This window comes from Chaetura pelagica, unplaced genomic scaffold, assembly GCF_000747805.2.
Source record: "Chaetura pelagica isolate M959 unplaced genomic scaffold, ChaPel_1.0 scaffold71, whole genome shotgun sequence".
NCBI lineage: Eukaryota > Metazoa > Chordata > Aves > Apodiformes > Apodidae > Chaetura > Chaetura pelagica.
In genome coordinates, this window is record NW_009952435.1 from 4,709,733 (window position 1) to 4,735,174 (window position 25,442).

Consider the following 25,442-nt stretch of genomic DNA (forward strand, 5'->3'; position numbering starts at 1 on the left):
TTTAGTGCATCTGACTTTGTTTTCAAACCAAATTTAGTATTTCGAACATACATCATACCATATAATTAGTGGAGGAATTTTTAACCAGAAGAAGTTATGAACTCTGTTTTATGAACTCTAAGTATTTTGAGTTGCTTCTATTCACTTATTCTGTGTTATTTTCAGGTTGCCTCTCCTCAGGCTCTCTCCTCACCACAGTAAGGAATTTATTTAGGTTCAGACTGAACTCCCTCAAAGTGTTGTTTGTTGTACAGATGCACCATAACAGCAGAGTTGAAAAAAAGACAAATTTATAAAATACTTTTTTAAACTCCTGAGTTTCTTGCAAGTGAAAAGAGAGCAAGTAGCTGGGGGTAGCAGATATTTATTCCTCCTGAAAGAAATGGCTTTCTTTCCAATGTCAGTTTGTAAGTCACAGATAACTAGCTCAAAAATATATTTCAAAAGTCAAGTAAAATTTGTTAGAATAGTGTATCATTGAAGCAGGTATTAAAACGAGAAACTTTAGTATTCACAACTCATGACTGATCAGACATAATTTATTTCATTGGAAGAATCCATGTTGCAAATCTTTTGTAGAACTGGAGAACTTTTAATTTATTTGTCTAGTATTATCAGATCAATAAACATCCACCAATAGAATTTGTCTGCAAGACACAATATATACAAATAGTATTTGAACTAGGGTAGGCAAAGTTAGTTTCCTTGTGTTATGAACTGTAGTAAGGCATAATGAAAAAGGCAACTCTCCTAAAAAAATAATAATTTCATTTAATCTGACATTACTATATGGGATTAAGGACACTATTGGATAAATAATCTGAGTCTAAATCTGCATGACTTAGTGAATTTTGGAGACCTTTGCATCTCTTTTAAGAGAAAAAATACTGTAACGAATCTATGTAACAGATTCAGCAGTAAATCTGAACATGAGTCTCATGTTCCTCAACATCGAAGTAGTTATCTAACTTTCTTCCTCTGAGGTATGACCTAGAAAGCACCATGAGAGAGGAAATTAGTTCCTCAGATTAAATGCTGTGAAAACTGAAAGGGTAATTTACCAAATCTCAAAAGGACATATATGTTTATCTTGCGATCCAGTCCCCATTTTTCACACTAACATAATTTCTGAATTTAATTTTATTTTCTGAATTTGGTCTTTGAAATACCATGTTTCACTGAAAGATGCCTGCCTGGCTATAGCTCATTTTCTGTAAAGGAGAAGAGAATAGTAATAGTATCAGTCACACTAATATTGTTTGTTTTGATTAAATTAATGAATTGGTTTATCACCTAGCTTTGAAAATGAGTTCAACTGGAGGTTGTGTGCATAGATAGATTACCAATTCAAAGATTAATTTTAAAATGTTCAAAATATTCTATTTGTAGCTTTCTTCTAAACTGTATGAATAATGCACATCTGTGTTGATTTGAACTAAGGTGACCAGTTTCATACTGAAGAAGATTAGCAGCTCTTTCACAAACTGCTAACATTACTCCGATCTGGGAATGGTATTCCTGCAGAAGGCCAGTAATTTTCTTCCATTCTGTAACCTAAAAATTTTCTCCTGTTTCAAGTCTTTAGTTTCTCTAAATGTCACAATTGTGTGACTGTGTTTGGTATCTGCAGTATAGCACTTTAACCCTAATTTTTGAAGTGTGGGTGGTATAATACCTTTGAATTAAAGTTACCCTTCCCAGTTTTTTAGTACTACAGTGATCTGGCAGAATGAGATTATCGCAGTCCAGTACTTTGGTCATATAACCACACCATTTGGAAGTGAGCTTCTTTAAAATCAGTTTTCTCATCATATAGAGCCACTGTGCTGCAGGAGGCAGACTCTGTTGACCACATTTAGAAATATAGTAGTTTGCCTGAACCCTTTGGAATTACAGTATTTTTAAATGTGATGAATATAGAAACAAAGTTATTCAGTATAACCCAAAATTCATCACACGTAAAAATATTGTAATTCCAAAGGGATTAATACTGAGAATTACAGCCACTCAAACAGGTGATATTGAGAATCAAAACATCTCTAGGAAAAAAGAAGGGGGGGGGAAGAAAAGAAATTACAACAGTTTTCTTTTAGACATCTCCTGCTATATATCAAGTTTAGATTATACATTTTAAATTAAACAAAAAAACAAACAAACAAAACAAAAAACACCAACAATCCATAACCCAAATAAAACTATAATATGTCAACAAGTGTGCATAAGTACCTCAGCTACATAGCTGATTGCATCCTTCAAGTTGAGTTCATGGAAAACATTAAGGATCTGGTCTCTTGATTTTTGAGCAGATCTTCTCATCAGTACTTTACTGAGGAGCTTCCTATCAAAATTGGACCACCTGATAATTTAAACAAACTGTGTAAATTACAACAAGCAGTTTTAGTTCCACAGCATTTTTAGTTTAGCATAAATTATATTTTTGTGAGCTAAGCATTTTTTAAAAAATTATGAACACATCAATGTGAAGTATTTGTGGTTTGAAGCTTTTCAATTAACATTTAAAGAAAGTTAAGGAAAAGCCTATTACGGAGTTATGTAGCTGTCACAAAGCATTTCATAGCTTCATTTACAAACACTACTGCAATGGCAAGAGTACTACACAGTATCCCATTTCAGAGTCAATAGGACATTTTATACTCTGGGAGATCATGATACCTTATTTTTCCACTTCTGATTATGCAGTGTTATACTGAATGGCTTCATTCTAAATGTTTAATTTTCATTCCTTCTTTGGAAGGGAATCTGCTTTCCCTCAGCTGTATTGTAGGACAGCCAGCCTAGAAAATCGGTTAACAAACAGCGCCCTTCTAAAACCACTTACCAATATGCCTTATTCATGCCATTGATGTTAAGTGGTTTTAGAAGTGATGTGTATTTCTAAGCCTGTCTGATAGGAGGATGATTGCCGTTTTATATTTAGGCTCTGGATAATAAAGGCTGCTTTACTTCCAACTGCCTTCCCCAAGATTTTCTCTAAAGGGCAGGAGGCAACTTTGGGCACTACTATTCGAAGTTATTCTATCCATCTTGCCGAATTACTATTGTGTACAACTTCTTATTTGGATTGTTTGAATATCTTTGTTGATAAACATTATTCACAGAATTGATAATTATTCCCCATCCCTTGCCAGAATGTCTGACAAGTGGTCTCTAGTTCAGACTGCTTCACCTGAGCACATAAGTGAGGATGTTAGGGGCTGCCATTTCTTAAAGACAGCAGCACATTCATACACATGTAGTCCAAAGAAGCCGACTTAGGGTGGCCTCATCCAAAATACATTAGATTAGTCGTCAAGCCACAAATTTAATCATGAATCTACATTAAGCTATTCTTTCTCTTGTTACTAAGGCATATTACTTTCTAAGAGGGTAGATTAAGACTAGATATAAGGAAGAATTTTTTTACAAAGAGTAGTCAAACACTGTAAAAGGTTGCCTCGAGAGGTGATAGAAACCACATCCCTGGTAACATTCAAGGTCAGGTTGGGTGGGGCTCTGGGCAACATGATCTTTTTTAAGATGTCCCTTCTGACTGCAGGGGGTTGGACCAGATGACCTTTAAAGATCCTTACCAACCCAAACTGTTCTATGATTCTACAATCTAAAATGTCAGACCCTAATCTGCTGCTTTGAAAATATTTGACTCCATCTGCAAGACAGTATTTCAAAACTTGTACTATAACCTACTGAAATTTATTAGCAAAATGGGAACTTGAGGGCAAGGCTCTCAATGTAAATTACCTGGACCTTTGTAAAGCCTTTGATACTGTTTCCCACAGCATTCTCCTGGACAATTGGTTATATATGGCTTAGACCAGTGCACACTTTGCTGGGTAAAAAAACTGGCTGGATGGCTGGGCCCAGAGAGTTGTTATTAACGGAGTTAAATCCAGCTGGTGGCCAGTCATGAGTGGTATTCCCTAGGGTTCAGTGTTGGGACCCGTTCTGTTTAATATCTTTATCAATTATGTGAACAAGGGGATCTAGTGTACCCTCAGTAAGTTTGCAGATTACACTAAATTGGGAGGGAGTGTTGATCTGCTTGAGGGTAGGAAGGCTTTACAGAAGGACTTGGACAGTCTGGATTGATGGGCCAAGGCCAAATGTATGAAGTTCAACAAGGCCAAGTTTTGGGTCATGCACTTTTATCACAACCAATCCATGCAACACTACAGGTTGAAAGCTATCCAGAGGAAAAGGACCTAGATGTGCTGATTGACAGCCAGCTGAATATGAGTCAGCAGTGTGCCCAGGTGGCCAAGAAGGCCAACAGTATCCTGGCTTGTATCAGGAACAGTGTGGACAGCAGGAGTGGGGAAACAGTTGTGCCTCTGTACTTAGCACCTTGAGTACTGTGTTCAGTTTAGGGCCCCCCACTACAAGAAAGACACTGAGATGCTGGAGCAAGTCCAAAGAAGGGCAACAAAGCAGGTGAAGGGTCTGGAGAACGTGTCATATGAGGAGTGGTTAAGGAACTGGGGTTGTTTAGTTTGGAAACAGGAGACTGAGGGGAGGGAGACCGTATCGCTCTCTACAACTACCTGAAAGGAGGTTGTAGGGAGGTGGGGGTTGGTGGTCTCTTCTGCCTAGTAACAAGCAACAGGACAAGTGGAAATGGTCTCAAGATGCACCAGGAAAGGTTTAGACTGGATTTTAGAAGAAATTTCTTCATTGAAAGGGTTATCAAATGCTGGAATAGGCTGCCAAGGGTGGTGGTTGAATCAGCATCCTTGGAGGTATTTAAAAGATGTACAGATGTAGTGCTTAGGAACATGGTTTGAGCACTGGACTTGGTAGAGTTGGGTTAACGGTTGGACTCGATGATCTTTACGGTCTTTTCCAACCAGAACAATTCTGTCATTCTGTAAATAATTAGACCAGATGGAAGAGGATGTTCTATTCGGGAAGCCTCATGAAAATTCTTCATTACATTAATGAACAAGAGCAAAAGGAAATTGAGACTGTCTCTATAATTAGGTACAGTCAGGTGAGCAGTTCTGCTTCAGTTCGGACGAAGTCTAGTTCCAGCCTAGTAGTTGTATAGTTATATGAGCATAATGCTCAAGTTAAGCTTCTCAACAAGGGTTAGGGAAGTACTCTGCAGAATGCTAACACAACCACATGGCTTTTGGATTGGAATTAATATGTCTAGTTAACAGGACATTAGTGGGTTGGAACTATGACTATCTGCACCTATGAAATTAGCTAACTCCGGGGAGAGAAGGACCTCCTAACCTTAAATAACACTCCAGATTTCATGTCCTTTTTTTCACACGTATTCATCTAGAGAATGGAAGTCTTGCCCATCACAATGGTAACTCTTCATGTGTATTTCAAAGAAAATGGTGTCTGTATTTTTCAGCTGCATTTCAGTCTGCATTTTTCACTTCTCTCAAGATCAACCAACTATTAACAGAGGAGGATGGAAGTGATCCATAATGTTCATTATTGATTTCAAACTAATCAGCTTAAATTTCAAGGCACCTTCTGCCACCACTTTCAGAGGTGTTGAACATAACCTTTGTACAAATAGGATAAACAGCTAGTACAATCATGATAGATACATTTTTAGTGTTTACACATACAAATAAAGTTTATAAGAAGGAGTATTTCAGAGAAGGATCAACATCAATATTTTAGGTTAAATCTGTGTGGTACTGGCCAGTTCTCAAATCTTGAGATCTCTGAATGTGAACTGAATCAGCAGTGTGCCTGGGTGGCCGAGAAGGGCAAAAGCATCTCCTGACCTCCATCAGAAATAGTATGACCAGCAGGAGTAAGGAAGCGATCATGCCCCTGTACTCAGCACTGCTGAGGCTGCACCTCGAGTATTATGTTCAGTTCTGGGCCCCTCACTACAAGAAGGACCTGAAAGGAAGCTGAAAGGAGGTTGTAGTGTGGTGGATATTTGCCTCTTCTCCCAGGGGAAGGGAGTCATAATAGGACTATAGGAAATGGCCTGAAGTTTCACCATGGGAGGTTAGGTTTAGACTGGATGTTAGGAAGAGTAGCTTTACCAAAAGAGTAATCAGGCACTGGAACGAGGTGCCCAGAGAGGTGGTTAAGTCACCATCCCAGGAGGCATTCAAGAAATGTGTAGATGAGACACTTCAGGGCAGGTGCTAGTGGGCAAGGTGGGTTTTTTGTGGGTTGTTTGTTGTTGGGTTTGTGGGATGTGTGATTGTGGTTTTGTGTGGGTGTTTAGTTTGTTGGTTTGCATTTTTTTTCCTGGGTGGATAGTTAGACTTGGTGATCTTAGAGGTCTTTTCTAATTGTGACAATACTGTGATTCTGTGATTTGTGAATGCCTGATCTGAACTGTGGAAGAAAAAGATTCCAGTTGTAGAGGACAAAAGTCGCTGTTTTCACATTTTCTATATTTCCAGTATTTTCAGTATATGGAATCATAGAATGGTTTGGGTTGGAAGGAACCTTAAACATCATCTAGTCTCTGCATGGGCAGAGACACCTTCCACTAAATCAGGTTGTTCAGAGCCCCATTCAACCTGCTTGGGAGAGGGCATCCACAACTCCTCTGGGCAACCTGTTCCAGTGTCTCACCACTCTCATATTGAAGAATTTCCTCCTAATGTCTAATCTAAATATCCACCCATGCAGTTTGAAAGAATTACCCCCTGTCGTGTTGCTACAAGCCTTTGTAAAAAGTCCTTCCCCAGCTTTTCTGTAGGCCCCTTCAAGTACTGGAAGGCCACTGTAAGATCTCCCCAGAGCCTTCTCTTCAGGCTGAACAACCCCAACTCTCTCAGCCTGTCTTCACAGGAGAGGTGCTCCAGCCCTCTGATCATCTTCATGACCCTGCTCTGGACTTTCTCCATGAGCTCCATGTCCTTCCTATTTTGGGGGCTCCAGAACTAGATGCAATACTCCAGGTGGGGTCTCAAAAGAGCAGAGGTGCAGAATCATTTCCCTTGATCTGCTGGCCATGTTTCTTTTGATGCAGCCCAGGATATGGTTGGCTTTCTGGGCTGCAAGCACTGGTTGCCTGCTGATGCTGAGCTTCTCGTCATCCAACACCCCCACATCCTGCTCTTCAATACTGCTCTTAGTTCATTTTCTACCCAGCATGTATTTGTGCTTAGGATTGCCACTCATCATTGTGCAGGAACTTGCAGTTGGCCCTGTGGAACTTTTATGTAGAACCTTTTAAACTCCATTTTTACATCCTTGCTGTCTCTAAGCTCTTAGGCTTACAAAGTTTTCATTTACAGATAAGATTTCCTAGCAGTATTTCAACATTCCAAGTTAGTTACTACTTACTTGTCTCTCAGATAGTTATGTCCTATTTGTCCGGAAATGTCTTCTACAGCAGAAAGAATGTGATCAAAGGCCTAGGAAAGCAGAAGCAGAATTAGTATATTTACATAATTAGAAAATAGTTCAATATATGTCAGATTAGACCAGGTGACTACACAGAATATTTTTAATGCTGCTAAGAAGGTTTGGTTTTTTCCTCATCTACAGAAATACAGACTATGATCTACATTTCTTCAAAGGTCCTGAGCTTTCCAATAATTTCTTTACAAATTCAGTAACTAGTCTTGAATTATAAGGGTATCAGCGAAAAGGTACTTTAGTCCCTATTTTAACATTCAATTTTAAGAATCTTTCTGTCAACTTATTTTGCCATCTCCAGTTTTGCCTTGTGAAATATATCAGCCACTGTTAGTGTTGGTGATTAAATAAGTTGAAAAATTTTCCTAGAGTTTTTTTAGGTTTTTCAGGAATCCATGCTTCCCTCAGAGTAGAAATAGGCAACATTTGTTTGCTATCTAGGGCAAAATCCTATAGTCAGTATATTAGATGACTGATAGAAATCCTGAGGTTTTTTAGAGTTTTGTCATTTTCTGTATATGGTTGTTAATATTTCACTCTCAATAATGGATTGATTACTGCAGAATATACAGCATGGTAGGTTTAGAAGAACATGATTGATACAGATTATTCCTGAATATAATATTAATTACTGCCTGAGGATATATCTGACATGGAAGTGGAGAAAAATATATTGAAAATGTCTCCCTCCTACTCCCTGTGAATAGAGAGTGCCCTCCTCTCTATAACTGAAGCATAATGTTTTTATTCAGTACTCGGTGGAAACAAACCGTGCTCTTTACTGAGGTGTTAATTCATTTCAGGTAACCTCTAACATCAAAACAGGAAAGATTAGAAGCTCATAAAAGAATGTGTTAAAATACTCAGTGCAGGATAGCTGTGTAAATATGAAAAGTTTCTGAATTAAAGAAGGCTGTGAAAGGTGTCTTACAGTCTTCTTGTCCTTTAACCCATATTTGTAATTAAAATATATGTTTTCTTTTACTGAACAAAAACTTTATAATGTGCGAAAGGGAATGGAAGAGAACATGTTTCAAAATCTTTTATAAAGTTAAGGAAATGTAGGCACACACAGCATTCACACTGAACCAAAACTATTACCATTAATCTGGAATGTCAGTATATCATTAACGTCTGCACTTCGCAGGAGACTACAGCAGACTACCTTCCCATGATTACATGGGAAGATGCAAGATACAAAGTCTGATTGCATGCCTTTTCTATAAATACAAAATATTTAAGAAGGAAAAATAAACTTACTTCCACATGTTTTGTCCTAGTGATATTTAATCAAATATTCATCTATTTCAGATCAAGAGAAGGTAGCATATTCCAGCCATGCAGTTTCCCCAGCACTGTCAGCACTATTCAATTCCCAACTGAAAGACCAGAACCTTCTGCTGTGTACCCCCTCACAAGACTAATCCCAAAGACAATTCACAGCCTACAGATAATCTTTGGAATTTGGAGGACTTGCATGTTTGAAGGATTTTGTACTTGAAATTTTTTTCCCTCCCTGCCAAAAGGCACTCTGTAAAATCCAAAAGATACCATAGTTTGTTTCTTTTTAAATATCTTACTCTGCCATGAAGTTTCTCATTCAGTTTTGGATCTCTGTGTTCAGTTTTCTTCACTTTCAGCCACTGTACCAAAGGTTTGATAGTCAGTCCCTAAGAATATAAATATGATAATAAATACTTATGAATTATCTTAGATTTCCTACCAGCTGGTCATTGTTAAAGAGAAATAGAGCATTTTTGTATGTTATATGGTGGTTCTTATACTTCCTCAGTTGAACTTTGTCCCCCTAAGAAGACAAAATAATGCAGTAACCCCAGCTCCTGTTACAAAGGTTTGGAAAGACACCAACCAGGGAAAAGATAAATCTTCTATAAGAAAAATATGGTAGCAGAAGGGTGAAAACGTTTCCTATAGTATCGAATGTGATATTTTCTGCATATATCAGGTGTTTGTGACCACATTTAAACTTTCTATAATAAATGTAGGAAAAAAATCCAAGCTGGTATGTATTGACGTATCTCCATTTAAGTTAATGTTGTTTTTTCATCCAGAAAATGTTATTTTGTTTGGATGCTAAATACTCTCTTATCCCAGTACTTACAGTTATATTTTTTAAAAAGCACTTAGGCTCAGGTAGATAGTTTTGCCCATAAAAAGGACTGTTTCCTATAGTTATTCACGTGAGATAAAGACCGTTTAAACAGATACTAACTTGAGCACTATTAATACCAAATGCTAAGACTGAACATTTTTTAGCACAGAGGAAATCATGTTTGGCCTCTCATGGTGCTATATGAAAACATAAATAGGATCTTCGTTACTAAAATTACAAATTCAATTATGCTTTCAGTTGAGTGAAACAATAAGCAACCTTCAGCTGAGAACTGCTTTAAGCATTTGATACTTTAAAGGGACTCCTTCTCCTTGCCAGAAACATGCTTAAGAAGTTGAATTACCTGAAAAATAACAGTAAAAAACACAACAATGATAGTTGTGCTGACAAACAGGTTTTTCTCTTTCACTTTATTCTCATCCAGAAGTACAACCAGAGCAAAAGCAACCGCTCCACGTAGTCCACCATATGACATCACCACCTGGTCTATTATCTCCAACTGGACCATTCTGTAGTGGTTAAGAATCCATGTCTGTAAAACTACACCTACAAGAAACAAATTCCAGCATGTCTAGAAATACTTTTACAAAATGTCAATATCCCAACTGTGTGTAGCAGAAATGGTACCACAATTCTGCTTTCATAACAAATTCTCTACCCCACCTACTTCTTTCTCTGTATTACTACACTGCCAAGGAGGGCAGGCCCACTTCATACCTTCCCCACTTCGTACCTTCCCCTTTATGCTTAGCTAAAGGAATTAGACGAATCTTCTGTCAGTGAGTCAGCATCTCATCTGACAGTGCTGCCCTCTGGCGTGGGCACTGCAAGTGGAATTCTGCTATGTGCTGACCTTTGAAATTCATAGTTGAGAAGCAACAGAATTTCTAGCATCATAGTCAGTGACAGACTTGATCTTAATGGTCTTTTCCAGCCAAAATGATTCTGTGACTCTATGACATGCATAACAGAAAGACAAATTGGTGGAAACAGTATTGATTTAAGGAGTAACTGTGGTACTCTTTACAAATCACTAAAAATTACTTTTGTGTCATCATCTTACGGAGCGCTGTGTACTTATGGTAACACAGTATTTAAGCTTACAGGTGAGATGCTGCCTGTTGCAGGAGACCTAAAGCTCCAGAAATCACATCTCCCAGAGCTCCCTCCATACAAAAGGAGGGAGCTGTGTGTCCCACTGCAGCAGGCCAGAACTGTTCACCCGTAGAAAAGAGATGCTTCTCTTTTTAGTGAACTTTGAACTTTTGCTAAATGAAGAGTGTCTTGTGTATATCAATATAAGTGAGGTTTCTGGTGGAGGAGACCAGAAAAATCAATCCATGCCACCAATCTGACTCCTCCAAGGGTGTCAGAGCTGCAACTACCTAAGGCCCTACATCATCAGGTCTTTAGTAATTTATCAATGTCTAAGCTCAATTTCTTTAATGGATGTCTATTGTTATTGATTAATATTTACTATTTAATTATTGATCACACCTATTACAGGATTGTTAACCCCTCACTCCAGGAATAAAAGTGACAATGTCAAGATACTGAAAAATTGGTAAAACATCTCATGAACATCAGCAGTTCCTGAGAGGTGGCTAAATGAACAATAGCTATTGACCATTTAAAAAGGAGGACATGGGCTAAAACCTTCATTCACTCCAGGAATCTGTAGGCAGAATAAGAATATAGTCTAGCAAAACACCCAGCTATACAGATGTTACCTTTTATTTGAATTTAACTCAAGATAAACAGGCAAATAAACACATTTAATTTATTCCCAGGTGTAAGTACATACACCAACTCACTCAGTGTGTTGCTCTGTAGAAGTACTTCATTCTGTGATTTTAGTCCCTGTATTATTTCACAAAACAGTGAAGTAGAACTACATAGTTGGGCAAATCTTCATTGGTATTTTGAAATGTTTGCTAACTTACATAAATGCAGTAAATTGACAGTAAATAATCCCTACCTACCACAGTCTTATTTACTCAGTTTTTCTCCATCCCTGAGAGTTATCTTAAGCCAGAGAACCTGTGGTGTAATTATATATGGTCTTACATCACCATGTTTCTCAAACCTGAAGTCAACCATAAAATAAGCTTAAGACAATCTCTTTATTACCAAACGGAAACAGCTGAAAGAAAGAGATGGCTGACAGGACTCATCTAGTCTGTTAGGCTGCAAGTTAGAGAACAAAGTCCATTTTGCTAGGAGATTTTGCCAATACCTAGTGCTAGGTCTACAAAGGTTAGCCACTGGGTGACTCCTGTGATCCACTAGGCTAGTCATATTCTCACGTTATTAAAAGTCAAATCCTACTATCAACATATGATGACTGTAGACAACTGTAGACAACTGTAGACATCTACCCTCATAACCCAAAACCAACCATAAATTTAACTAAAATAAACTGAAGATTTTGAAAAGAAAAAGTCTAGAAATCCAAATTATTGTTTTCTGTCATTCAGCTTTTGGTTGTGTGGGGTTTTTTTGTTTCTGGTCATTGGTTTTGTTGGGATTTTTTTGAAGAATATGTGATTACATCAGCAATACAATGCAAGGCCAAGAAAAAGCTTATCTGCTTACCAATAATTCTGTATAATGAGATGAAAACCAGAGTCAATAGAATAAATGCTGTATTCCAAGTCCAGATTTTTGGATTTACAGCTGAAATTCCCAGGAACATGAAGATAATAGTTTCTGCACCACTGGCCATCATCTTCATGGTGTATCTTACAGTTGTAGAAGATTGTTCGGATATGTTAGCCTTGACATATTTCTGACAGCAGATGCCACAGAAAGTTATCCTAAGGAAAAAAAAGCAAACACCAAAAACAATTGTTCCAAAAATATTTGTTGTGGCATTTAAATGTTTTTCCAGCTGTCTGTGACATAGTGATAAATATCCATCATTAATTCCAAAGAAAAAATGCATCCAGGAGCCCTCATGGAGTTTAATCTAGGTTAAAAGCATATCTCAACCATTCATCCTGTCGTGACCACAAGAGGTCTGAAGACAGCATTTCATTAGATTGTAATAAACCTTAATTCTCCTCATATTATCATATCACTTTACATGCAAATTTTTTTATCTTGTTTACCTTAGACATAATCTTAAACTAATGATCTGTCTTCAGTAAGAATTTAATATCATGAATATAATCAATGTGGCATCTACAAACAAGAGAAGGAAAACTGAAAAGAAAAATATGCCAGGAATCAATGGAAACTAAATGAAGACAGACCACAGAGGTACTCAAGCCGAAACAGGCATGATTTAAGCAAACCTTAATAGGCCAGTGTAGACAGTGAGAGCAGCAAATAAGGGTCATTCACACCATGCCTTAGAAAATACTGGGTTTATTACAAATTATAGGGAAAAATGTAAATACAAATGGACAGCTGTTACTTATTAATCACAAAACTGGAAAGAGTAAAGTCTATTTTTCAAAGGAAGTTCTCATGTTATACAGCAGATACTGGAAAGCTTGAATTCCTTTACAAGGCTGGGTGACAGTATTTGCAAACTACTGCAGTGTGAAGATAGCAATATTCAGAATAAGCTTCATGAATGTCAAATTCCATAGCTGTCCTATGTAGTTTAGGTCTTTATTTCTATGTTTTTTAAAAAACACATTCCCTTCTCAGACCCTTCATAGACAATAATAAATAGACTTACGCAAGGATAGGAGAAAGCGAGAGCATCTCAGCTGTGAGGTAGGACAGATAGGAAATGATAAACACAAATCCAGGTTCAATGATTCTCACGTGCTTGGTGAAACGACTGACCAATGAGAGCAGGAAGGCAAAGAAAATGCCAACCAGTGTCCCACCCAGGCTAACCACAAAGAATGACACTGAAAAACAAAACCAAACAGAGCTTTAACAATAGAAATAGAGTGGTTTGGACTAGTTCTCTTCTATTGTATGATGAGCAAAATAGAGAAAATTTTGGGGGACATGTAAAAAATTATTTCTAAAATGGAACAACATAATTGCTTTTGAGCACTTGGTACATGTATGCAGCATTCTGTAGGACAATCAAGTTTACTTTCTCTTAAGCTTCATCATTTTTGGCTTATTCAAAACTCTCTACATTCCTTTGAAAATTTTTTTTCCATGTTCTATAAACAAATGCTTTTCCAAAAGCGTATTAGAGAATATGTCAAAGTCACTGTTAAAACATTGATTGGTAAGACAATGTAGCATCATGTCATGATTGGAATGGGAAATTACGATTAAATTTTTAGGTAAATAACATTTATTTACAGTCACTGGCAAACTTTACTTGATGGCAAACAGTAATAAGGAGTGAGAATGCCCATATGCAACCTTCTGGAATGTAGAGAGAGCACAGCCTGAAACTCTTTTAAAATACAAAGAAAATATGTATAGCTGTCAATTTTAGTGCTCTTAAGAAGTGAACTCCACATCTGTTTGGAGTCCTCAGAAGAAAGCAAATCTAATTAAGTACCCCAGATATTCAACAATATTCACTTATTTAAGTGCACAACAATAACAACAACAACAATAATAATAATACTTTGATAAAAAATCTACCTAAGTACATCAATTATATGGTACAGAATTAAATTTACACACCTATGCCTTTGACACATTCAATCCCCGTCACATTCTCTTGACCTATATTAACAAAAGATTCAAACACATTGTACAGCACCTGAAAAGAAAAGTAGACTAATTTAATATTAGCTTATTAATTAAGCCTATTGATACAATCTCATTTTGGGCCCCAACATTATGTATTCTGAAATTATATATGATCAAGGGAAATTATATGTGGAGGGAGTAGATTTTGAAGATTTTTTTATTTTTCAAAGTGGAAAAAATGCAGCAGAGCAAGAAGTAATTTAAAAAGAGAACAAAACCATCTTTCCATTTCTTATTTCAATATAATTTCTATCTATAAGAAGTATTGTTACATCTAGATGTATTTTCTAAAGCACTTCTCTCTCTAAAATCCAGGTGCCTGACAGATTTATTTAATCACCCATATAAGATAAATAAGACACTTACTTGTACTAAAGCTTTTTAAATAATCAAATAACAGTGATAGTGTTTACAGTAAAGAACTTATCCTATCCGTACACCTGCCTGAGGGTAGTATGAGCATCATTCTTGACACATGCCTGTCTAATGTATTCTGAATTCCTCCAGTGATGGAGGAGAACTTTACTATGGCTTTTTCAGTTTTCCTTGTAGCTAAGCTGGTTAATTTTCATCATATATGTCCGAGTCATGTCATACAGGTTACTTTGTTCTGTAACAGTAGACTTTTACATATTTAGGTTTAAAGAATCATAGGATCATAGAAGGATTTGGGTTGGAAAGGACAGTAAATACCATCTAGATGCAATCCCCAGCACAGGCAGGGACACCTCACAGTAGATAAGGTTGCTCAGAGCCCCATCCAATTTGCCTTTGAATACTTCCAGAGGTGGAACTTCCACAATTTCTCTGGGCAACCTGTTCCAGTGTCTTACCACCCTCACACTAAAGAATTTTTACCTAATGTCTAATCTAAATCTCCCCTCCTTCAGTTTTAATCCATCACCCCTTGTCCTCTCACTACAAGCCTTTGTAAAAAGTCCCTCCCCATCTTTCCTGTAGGGCCTCTTCAGATACTGGAAGGCCACTATGAGGTCTCAACAGAGCCTTCTTTTCTCCAGAGTGAATGCTACATCATCCATTTTCTTCTGTTCTCCAGTCTTTCTTTTTTCAAGATAAGAACTCTAATTGTTTCAAACTTTTTCATAGGCTGTTCACTCTTTTCTGGATTTTCTTCAACAATCAAACTGCCTTTCATTTGTAGAATCAGATTTTGTATTAATTTCACAATGACAAAAACTCCTTTCCTTATGAAAGCCAATGATGTTGGTACTTGAGTTCATCAAGGGGTTTTATTTTAATATCTGTATCTGTTAATACCCCAAAAGCAATAATGAGACTGATATCTTAAGACAATTAGGTTTCTTTGAAGGAGCCAAATAACATTTTTAAAGTCATGTGAATAGTAAGGCTGCTGCTGGTGACCTTGCAGTGCCTTGCTGCCTTGGTTGCAAAAAATGAAGTTACTGAGCCTGGTAGACCTCTCTTACCCTCCTTTGGAGCTAAACAGAAGCAAGAATAGGAAATGACACAACTCAGTTGCATAGCACCTTTTTGCTATAGGACTTCCTGGTCCCTGCCACTAGCACTGTATGAGAAAACTATTTATTCTTTTACTCAGAGGAAAAAAAAAAAAAAAAAGTGTGAAAATATGTTTCAGCCAAAATAAAAACAACAGTAGAAATTTGGGATTGTTTTAATTCTATTAAGTTTTACTTTTCTATCTAAAGAAAAAAAAAAACAACAAACAAAACACAACAAACAAAACCACCCAAGAAACCAAACCAAAAAGAAAAACCCAGAAATTAGCGCTACCAAAAAACCCAAACAAAAGCAGAAATATATATTTATTTATTTATTTTTTTCCCAAATTGGCTCTTTGTTATGTATCTGTTTGATAAAGATTGAAGTAAAAGAGGAGGAACAGGCATAAGCACTTTGGGAAATAATTTCTCTCTCTCACTGAGGTATGCATCTAACTTGTGGGCATAACAGAAGTATGCAGAAAAGATATATGCATCAAAAAATCACAGCAAGAAAGGTTTCAAATCACTGGAACTGATTTTAGTAAGTCATGATAGCCCTACTTGAACACCAAAGGTAAATACAACATCCACACCTGAAACCATTTTAAATGGTTTTATGCTCATCCAGCCTAGGACTGTATATTTTCTGTCACTTATGGGCTCCAAATAACTATGGAGCTCAAATATATATTTACTCTTTGCAATACAGTGTTGCAAGCAAGACAGAACATAGTGAACTATGCTACACTAGCCCATGAGTTGATGTAGATGATATGCTATTTTATTTAAGAGGAAAATAAACTTCTGAAAAAAATGTTTGGGTGATGTTGGGATATATAAATTACTTACCACAGTTACAGCATCATTCAGAAGTGATTCTCCAAAAACAATGATGAACAGAACTTCATTGACATGGACTTCTTCAAACACTGCAAGAACCGCTACAGGATCCACAGCAGCAATTAAGCTGCCAAACAGGAGGAAGTCCAGCAGTCCAATGTCTAGGTGGCCTTCAGAAACAAAGGAAACAAAGTATAAGCAGACTCAATTCCGTATTATCTATAGTAGTGACAGACTATTAAATTACAGATCACGCAAAATCATTGAAAATAGGGATCCTAAGGGCATCAACTGGAAAGCATGGCACAGAAATACTCAACAAGTTTTGTTGAGTATTTGTTGAGTGTCACATTGTGTCCTACAAGGCTTTTGTTGAGTATTTGTTGAGTGTTTGTTGAGTGTCACATTGTGTCCTACAAGGCTTGTTGGATCCAACATTTATTCTGGGATCAACACCGACTTGTTCTTGAGACAAGGCACTTCAGAAATGTATTTCAAGATCTAACCTGGTTTTGTATTTGTATGTGGTATGGTTTATCAAACTTGAGTAAATAATCTCAGGATAACTGAGAACTGATGGTAAGAGGAATATGCCAGTACTCCTAAAGTGAATGTTCCAAAAGAATTCATGCCACAGGACAAATTTGACTCTTGGTTGCTACACTGGGATTTAACTGCACTCCGAGCAGTTAAAGACCACTTATGGCCTCCTTGTTAAAGCAGACATTCATTGATAGGTGCAGTTAAGACACCTGCTCCCAAATTATGAATCATGAGGCCACAATTAAATTGTTCACAAACAGATCGTAAAAACAAATTAAGGACTATAACATAACTCAATATGTTTGTATTGTAACCTTTTGGGAACTTTGGCAAAGATTTCAAAATTTTGGAACTAAAAAAATCTCTGATGACTAAGGAACACAATTTTCTTTTTTTCCTCCTCTTTTAGTTATTAAGATTATTCTTTTCAGTTATGAAACAGACTGAGACAAGCATCACTGTGGTTTTAAAGGTAACACAAAGGGAGAGCCACAAAGATCAGTTTGTTTATCTCTCAAAATTTACTCTCCTTATGCAATAAAGAGCAGTATTCCAGTCATTTTTGCTGGAGAACAGATGTTCAAAAAGGTAGAGAACAGGTAAATTCCCTTTGTGTTCATTAATGGATGGAGGAGGAAGCAAGGTTCATTAAAGGGTAATGAAGCCGAAAATGTTATGAGGAAGAGCAAAGAAGGAATAGGTTTAGTTCATTCATTAGAACACACTGCAGAGGTCCATGCCCAAAATTAATATATAGCTGTATTAAGCATGATTTCTACAGGTGAGGGAGAGACCCATCTGATTAAATTATCTGGAAGCATAAGGCAGACAATGACAGTTGGTAGCTGTAGTCAAAGGAAAAATATTGCCTGTAAGGTACTACCACAACACTCCTTTAGCAAGAACTCTTACGACTTAATTTTTCAAACCAATAACGTTTAGTGCTTGGAAGGGAATTCAAACAGAAGCTAGATTCCAAGTATTTTTAATACAAAATGGCATGGGCATATTTACTTAAGAGAAGGACACTTTCATAGACATCCAGAGACAGGAGCAGACAACAGTGTTGTTGTTAAAAAAAAAACAAACATAAATTAAATAGTCCTTCTCACTCTTGGACATACTTGGCTGTGAATGAGGACTGAATCTATCCATTTTAGTGTGACAAAGGGATTGAAGCAGTAACCTGAAGTCTGCCAAACATTCCAAGAACAGTCTTGAACCTAAATCTAAGCAATAGTTCCTTAAAATGTTCCTTCTCTGGCACCCTTAAGGAAGGAACAAGTCCAGTGACAGTAGCTATAAGATATCAGGGTACAGCAGAATGTAAGCTTTTAACATAAGTTGGCTCACTGAGATTGCTTACTTTTTTATATGTTACCAATTATAATATTTGGTCCATTCTTCAAAACTTGCAAAGCTAGTGAGAAATTATTTATGAAATGTTTAGTACATATCTGTCATTCCTACAAAGCATTGTTAAGTGGCATGGGGTTTCTAAATCAGGCTTTTATTTAGACAAAGATTTCTAGTATATACTGCCACTGAAAATTATGCATAATGTGGTCATCAAATCCAGCTTTCACAGTTGGTTGAGAATTGTTTACAAATTGGGAGGATAACAAGAGAAAAAATGAATTTTTCACTTAAAATAAAAGTTTTGGGAAAACACTTGACTTTTCCATTTCCTGTCATACAGAGGTCAGTGCTTTTCTTTTAAGGATTTTTGTCAACATATTTTAAAAAGTAATCATAAGTAGCTGTATTCCCTAGGCCAGGATATTTATAAAATACACTTGGTCAATTAAAAAAAAATCTAAGCAGCTTGGATATTTAAAGAAAGAAATCCTTGTTCAGTCCATTCTAATAGCAATATATTTTTGACATCTCTTTGTTCTTGGAAACGTGCATTTAACTATAAACATGAAATTGTGGATGCAATATATTGTTCCTACAGACTGAAAGCACATAAAACATACCTTCTTATAAAAGTCAGTAAAGTTTACATCTGAGCTCTCACCTTTGTATTGTCTAAAGTAAAATAGTTACTTACAAAATGTGACTTATAGTAAGGGAAGTACCTAAAACATAAGGTAAATCTAGCATAATAATCTATATTACAAACATCTGCAGTTAGGTGAGTCTCATTTGAGCAAGTTTGTGGTCCACTTCTTCCAGACTGGGATTTTCAAATAAGCACAACACTTAAATGGATCCATCCCTTAAAATGGATGGAACAGATATCCCAGTGTTACGCTAGTTTCAAAGAACCCAATCCCAAATTCTGCTGCTTCCCTGTGCAGGACAATGAGAGCAGTTTTTGAGGCTCTACTATGTTCTGTAATAATCAACAATAATGAGTTTAATTCTTCCTCACAAAAATGTCTACAACTTCTAACATTTGAGTCCCTCTTTTTATCTTGACTGAAAAGCAATTCTGTAAATTGCTCTGAGTCCATTTTGTGCCACTGCAGTTAGAGTACAGCCCCATGGCTAGCTCTTGAGCCTTTTGTACATGTTCCTTGGGGCTTGGAGCTGCTCACTCAACAATCTCAGCACTGATCACCAAGAGATGGGCAGAGTCCACAGGTACAGTAGAACACTGTATCTGTACTATTCTCAACAGCACTCATACGTGCCCTGTAAATACTTCCTAGAGTTCACCATCTTAAGAGCATTTTTGTCCTAGAAGGACTCTTGAGCTTCTTCAATACAGGCACTAAAAAGTACACATTAGATGACTGTTTAAAAACACATGCAATCCACATACAATGTGGTTTAATGCTCTTCAGGTGGCAGCAAATAGCTTATGGGCATGCCACACCTACTGAGATTAAGAATTGCTGTTCCGTGCCTCTTCTAATAGCCCCATGCCTTTAGTATGACTAAAACAAAGTGCATCTTACATGTGCAACTTGGCTTTGTAAGCCTTACCATTTCCAGCCTCAGAAAACAATATAGTAATGTCTCATGCATACATACCCACTCAACAATAATTGCTTAATATTGAACCTGACTGAAGGAATAAAGATTTCTATCACAGCAGAAAGAAACAAACCCTTCAGAGTGGATTTTTTTTGTCCAAATGTCCATTAACAGGATGAAACCTGACCTTTATCTTGAGAGTGTACACATACGATTAGAGCAGGGAAATATGAGGTACGTAGGTTCAAGTTCCTTTTGTACTCACTTCAGAGAAGATTTCTTAGATAATTCTTAAATTTGACAATAAATATTACAAATTGCACCCATTAAAATCAGATTTTCCAGCTGAAAAGAGATGATAAGTTGTAAAGTACCACCATCTAACAGCTTGCATACCATTGCATTCACAATTTTGCCTTCAAAGATCAAACTTACCCATTATTCCTGTCTGATAGACACCATAGAGAGATAAACCAGTTGTGGCAGCATTCCAGACTGTGCCAATGACAGCATACAAAAGGATGGAACCAAGATTTCCAAAGAACAATCTATTTGGCATGAAATATCCAGCATCCAATACAATGGGTGGTAGCAGATAGAAGAAAAATACAATTGGTGTAAGGGTGAAGGAAGCAATATGATCTGCTGCCCATACAATGCCACCAAGAAAAAGACCAAGAACAATCAGTAGAGCGCTCTCTGGAACCACCCGAGTGACTTTGTGGGACAAGTGGAAAACTGCAAGGAAAGAGAAAAACGTAGTCAGAATTGGAATTGAGAAACAATTGGAGCAACAACTTCTAGTTGGAAAATTCATCTTCACACCAACTTCCTGCTTTCATTGCTATTACACCCAAAAGCATGCATGGAATGCATGGGATACAGAGAGTATCAGAACACAGCCACTTATAAAATCACATTTAAAATTACTATGCCAAATCTGCTAATAAACATGAACAACATGTGATATCTATTATAGCAAAACATGTAATGTTATGGTGTGGTTACACTATTAAACTAGCTAATAATATGAGAGATATTTAGAGTGCTGTGAGTGAATTTAAAGAGACAGAAAGATGGCAAGGCCAAGACACAAAAAAAATAGACTGTTCAAGATGACAGAAACACAAGTAAAACTGGAAATACATTTATAGTGTGTTTGTTAGGTACCAGATACAAAGGGGGAAAAAAAAAAAAAAAAAAGGAAAAAAAAAGCAGAGGACAGAAAGAAGTCAAGTCTTCAAAGAAAGATAGAATATGGATAAAGAAGAACTGGCAAAAGCATTTGATAAGGAAGCACAGGTGTGCTAATTTCCTGGGATTCCTATGAGCTTTTCCTTCAGTTCATCTTAAATACCAGTGTCTCCCAAATGATGTGAGCTCTGGCACTTTGTGATACTGTACCAATAAATAGGATTTTGCTTATATAGCTTTGTCTTTAAATGTTTCACTTTAGGAACAAAAAACTACTAAAAGCTGAGTTTCTCCTGGTTTAAGCATCAGCCTAGTGCTGTGTTGAAGCTTTTACAATGCTCATGCAAGTTTAGCTCAAATCTAGTTTGGACAAGAAGCCATCCTTAAGCCATTCCAGCTTTTTAAGGCATAGTGGAAGAATCTTTCCCATGACTATGCAGAGATCTGAGACCAGGTTAGTTTAATGAAAGACCATTGCTGTACCTCACAGTCAAGTATTTGTCTTGGTCAAGCTTTTATTAATTACCTTTTAGAGTGTTTTAAGTGCCCATTCCTGAACTGTCTTTGTTTCAGCTACATGTTAGAAGAATCACCCATAATTACAGGAGCCCCACAATAAGATGGATCCTATTTGTTGTGTAACTTCCATGGCCTCATCAGAATATAAAACACAAAAGAAAAAATTACAACAGCCTGTATCAACAAGAGTATGAATATAGATCTTTCTAAGTATTTGTAGACAAAACCTGAAAAAAATACCTACGTTAGAACACAGCTTCAGAGTTGGACAGTGGGACTAAAGCAACACAGCAATCACACATGAAAGCAAAATACATTCAGTGAAGCTGGCTAAACCATGCCATTTTTCTATTTCATCCATGTCAATAGCTGAATAACACTTCACAGAAACAAATATTGTGGGCTTTCCCAGTTATTTTCCTCTCTTGATAATAAAAACTCTTGAGTTTGTATTGAAAAGAAAAAAAAATAAAGAAAATCAAGCTAGCTACAATTCCATGTGCATAAATTGTAGCATTTAACTCCTCAAAAGTCTTTCCTGCTGGTCATTTGTTATTCTTTGACTTTCCAGTCAGTGAACCATCAACCAATTTATCACCTCACGGAGTACAGATTATCTCTGTGAAAATGAATGTCGCTGAGCTAGTCTTACCAACCCAAGTCTGTTTTTCCTACTCTCACGTTTGCAGAGAAGGCATGACTATATACATTGATGTTAAAAATGTAAAATTAATCTGTGATGACTTCTCAGAAGTAGACGTTTGGAAAAAAAACACCTATGTCCAGCTAAAAGTAGATACTCTGTAGAATTGTCACCTTTATAACCTACATCAGTTTCCCCAGTGAGTGCTGGGAAGTGTCCTCCTAGAAGTTACATGTTCCCAGTGAATCAGCTACGTCGTATCTGTATAACCCTTACTCCAATTGACTGATTATCTACACCAGATTTTAATACTATCAGCAAAAAACTGTTAGTTTAGGAATGCAGTCTGTGAGCATGTTTCAAGCTATTGCATTGAAACAGGGCTTTAGAGAATTTTCTTCTCTTTTTTGTATTTGGCCCAAGCAAAATTTGACACTAGACCATATTTGGTTTTTAAGGCAACTGCCTAGCTAACTCTGCAGGCAGATAATACACAATATGATTAGTAGAATCTTAGTGTTTATAAACATAGAAATATGTAAAAATACCACAGCTGAAGAAAATCAATGAAATAGCTTTAGACTAAGATGCAATTGGAATTTAGTTCAATGTTTTAGGTCATATTTGCACTTACAGTGACTGATACATTTTTCTGGCTCTATGCATAAAATATATTAAATCAAGATTGTGCATTATTAGTAGTTAGTACATTTATAGAAACTGATAGAGAGATTCAAAATTCACTTCTTACTGTCTTTTTTAACAGTTCATTATCCTGAAGCTGTATCTCTAATATATTCTGAGTGTGTTACTGTCCTGGTTTGAGCCAGGAGGAAGCCAATTTTCCTTTTACTGATTTTTTTTTTCTTTCAGTAAGCTTTCTGTTGGCTAGTAGCAGAGTGTTCCAGTTAGGAATGATAAAAAATCGTAGAATGTTTTTCTAACTGCTGGGTCTTCAAGGTCGCACCTCCACTCTGCTGGCTCAGACTCTACAGGGAGATCTCTGACCCCCCCGTAGGAGGCTGAGTTAGACAGACAGCAAAACTGACCAGAGATATTCCATTCCATGTATCTACGTAAGCTTAGAGGAAGGTCAGAGATCACAAAGACAACTTCCTTCCTCCTTTTTCTCCCCTTCTCTTTCGTCCATGGCCGGCGTCTGGGGAGGACTCCGTCCATCCATCACCACTGACCCCCAGGCTCCAGCTCTCCTGACCCTCATCAGTCTGTGCTTTCTCTGGCAGCAGCTCCGGGATTTCTCAGGAGTGTTTGCAGCTCAGGAGAGTGTTGTGGGAGTTGCTGGGGGTGGGGGGAGGTGAGAGGCTTTTGCTCATAGCTGAACATATTTGAATATAATTATAATATATTTTCTTTTATCATTAGTGTTTAATTAAAGCTGTGCAGCTTAGTTTTCAATCCAGCAAAGTTTTCCTCTCTCCTTCCCTACCTGGGTGGGAGGAGGAGGGGATTGAGAGCGTTGTTATGGAACCTAAGTCAAACAGTGACAGTTACAAATTAATATGATAGTACATGCATTTCACAAAGTTTTCCTTAACTTCCTTCAGAAAGAACCAGAAATAGTCCCACAAAATTAATAACGGCCCCACGACAAAACAGAAGAATTGGAATCTTTCATTATATCTAAATGTCTAGCATGACTAGGTATTTCACCTGACTGATGAGTATAATACAATCCAGCAATAATGGACAAAAGAGTTTAGTTTGATTCTGTTGTACAAAGTGGAAAGGATAACATGCAGTGCTGCTCAGATAAACTACTCTGTGAGTGACCGAGAGATTAAGTCTATTTTTACTGCTGTTAATAATGAAAAGAGTATTAATATATATTTATATAGAGAGAAAAAGGGCAAAGACTGAAAGGAAAAAAATCCAAACCAACAACAACAAAAAGAACAACCAAAAAAAACCCAAAAACAAACAAAAGAAACCACACACAAAAAACCTCAACAAACAAGTAAACACCAAAAAAACTTGCATAGGGCAATCCTGTGAGCTACAAATTTTAACATTTATACTAATTTTAACATTTATAACTTAGAATTCATCTACATAAGTCTAGGCACTGTATTAGTGAAAAAGTTAAACATACACTTTCCATCCAGTATATGCTAAATCTGCCTTGAAAGTGACTTGGACTGGCTAGTGGATAAACTGTGTTTAAATTGTAGCTGAGCATCACTGAGATAGAAGCTTTCTACAAAGTTTAGAATTTATTATGTAGTATAAACTTCCTGTGAATTTTTTTTCTGACACTTCCTTTGAGATGCAAGAAAATGAACCATGACATTTAATGTATCTAATGAGAAAGACAGAATAAATCAGCAATCTATTATTTGATGGCTGGAGTGGGTTTCTTTTGTCTCAAAGAAAAAATATACTTTAATAAGAAGGTTATATTTTTTTCTTTTTAAAAACACAGTAACTTAGATTAAATACTTCAGAGGAATTTACAGAATTCAGTGAAATACCTCTTGCTTTCTAAAGCCATTTGAGACTTCTTTGAAATAAGTGATTCAACAGCATAACCTTCTTAGCATGCATTAAGTGAAATGAAGACAGAAAATACTGGCTAAATAGCAAGAATAATAAAGAAGCAACAAAATAATAAATATAATGTACAATTCATGCCTAAGCTACTTAATATTTGTAGACACACAAATAAAAGTAGAATTTTCTCATATTTCATTCCAAATTACTGCTACAAATAACTGTTTTTAATTAATGTTGATTTTTGCTTATCAAGCAAAACATTTCAATTATTTCACTGTAAGTATTTTGTGCTTTTTTTTCTCAGGTGAAATTAACAATTCAAGACAGAATAGTGATCTAAAAATACAACACTGCAAAAATAAAAATCTGGAACTGCTTATTTAATATGCTGTTAAATTTGGGGATTTATATGGTCAATTCAACACTATCTTAAGTGACTAATGACATTTCCATTATCTTTGTTGGGGTAAAATCAAGGCCCTGAAAACATTAAAATATTTTTTTAATTATATCACTGTCCCAGTCAGTCACAAAACCTACTGCATGTGCACTGTGTGCAACATGACATCCAGATGATCAAGAACTGGCTTATAATAAT

At 36.6% G+C, this 25,442-nt stretch overlaps 1 protein-coding gene across 1 annotated transcript in view; it reads right to left on the reverse strand.

The window, feature by feature from the left end:
• Positions 1-25,442, reverse strand: part of SLC9A3 (solute carrier family 9, subfamily A (NHE3, cation proton antiporter 3), member 3) — a 51,433-nt gene that overhangs the window by 6,364 nt on the left and 19,627 nt on the right. Inside the window, exons 2-10 of the mRNA XM_010008355.1 lie at positions 20,413-20,715; positions 16,519-16,679; positions 14,117-14,195; positions 13,194-13,371; positions 12,101-12,321; positions 9,849-10,051; positions 8,952-9,041; positions 7,297-7,367; positions 2,227-2,356 (exon numbers count right to left, since the gene is read on the reverse strand). Of these exons, the coding sequence (XP_010006657.1) occupies positions 2,227-2,356; positions 7,297-7,367; positions 8,952-9,041; positions 9,849-10,051; positions 12,101-12,321; positions 13,194-13,371; positions 14,117-14,195; positions 16,519-16,679; positions 20,413-20,715 (1,436 nt within the window). The remainder of the gene's footprint in view (positions 1-2,226; positions 2,357-7,296; positions 7,368-8,951; positions 9,042-9,848; positions 10,052-12,100; positions 12,322-13,193; positions 13,372-14,116; positions 14,196-16,518; positions 16,680-20,412; positions 20,716-25,442) is intronic.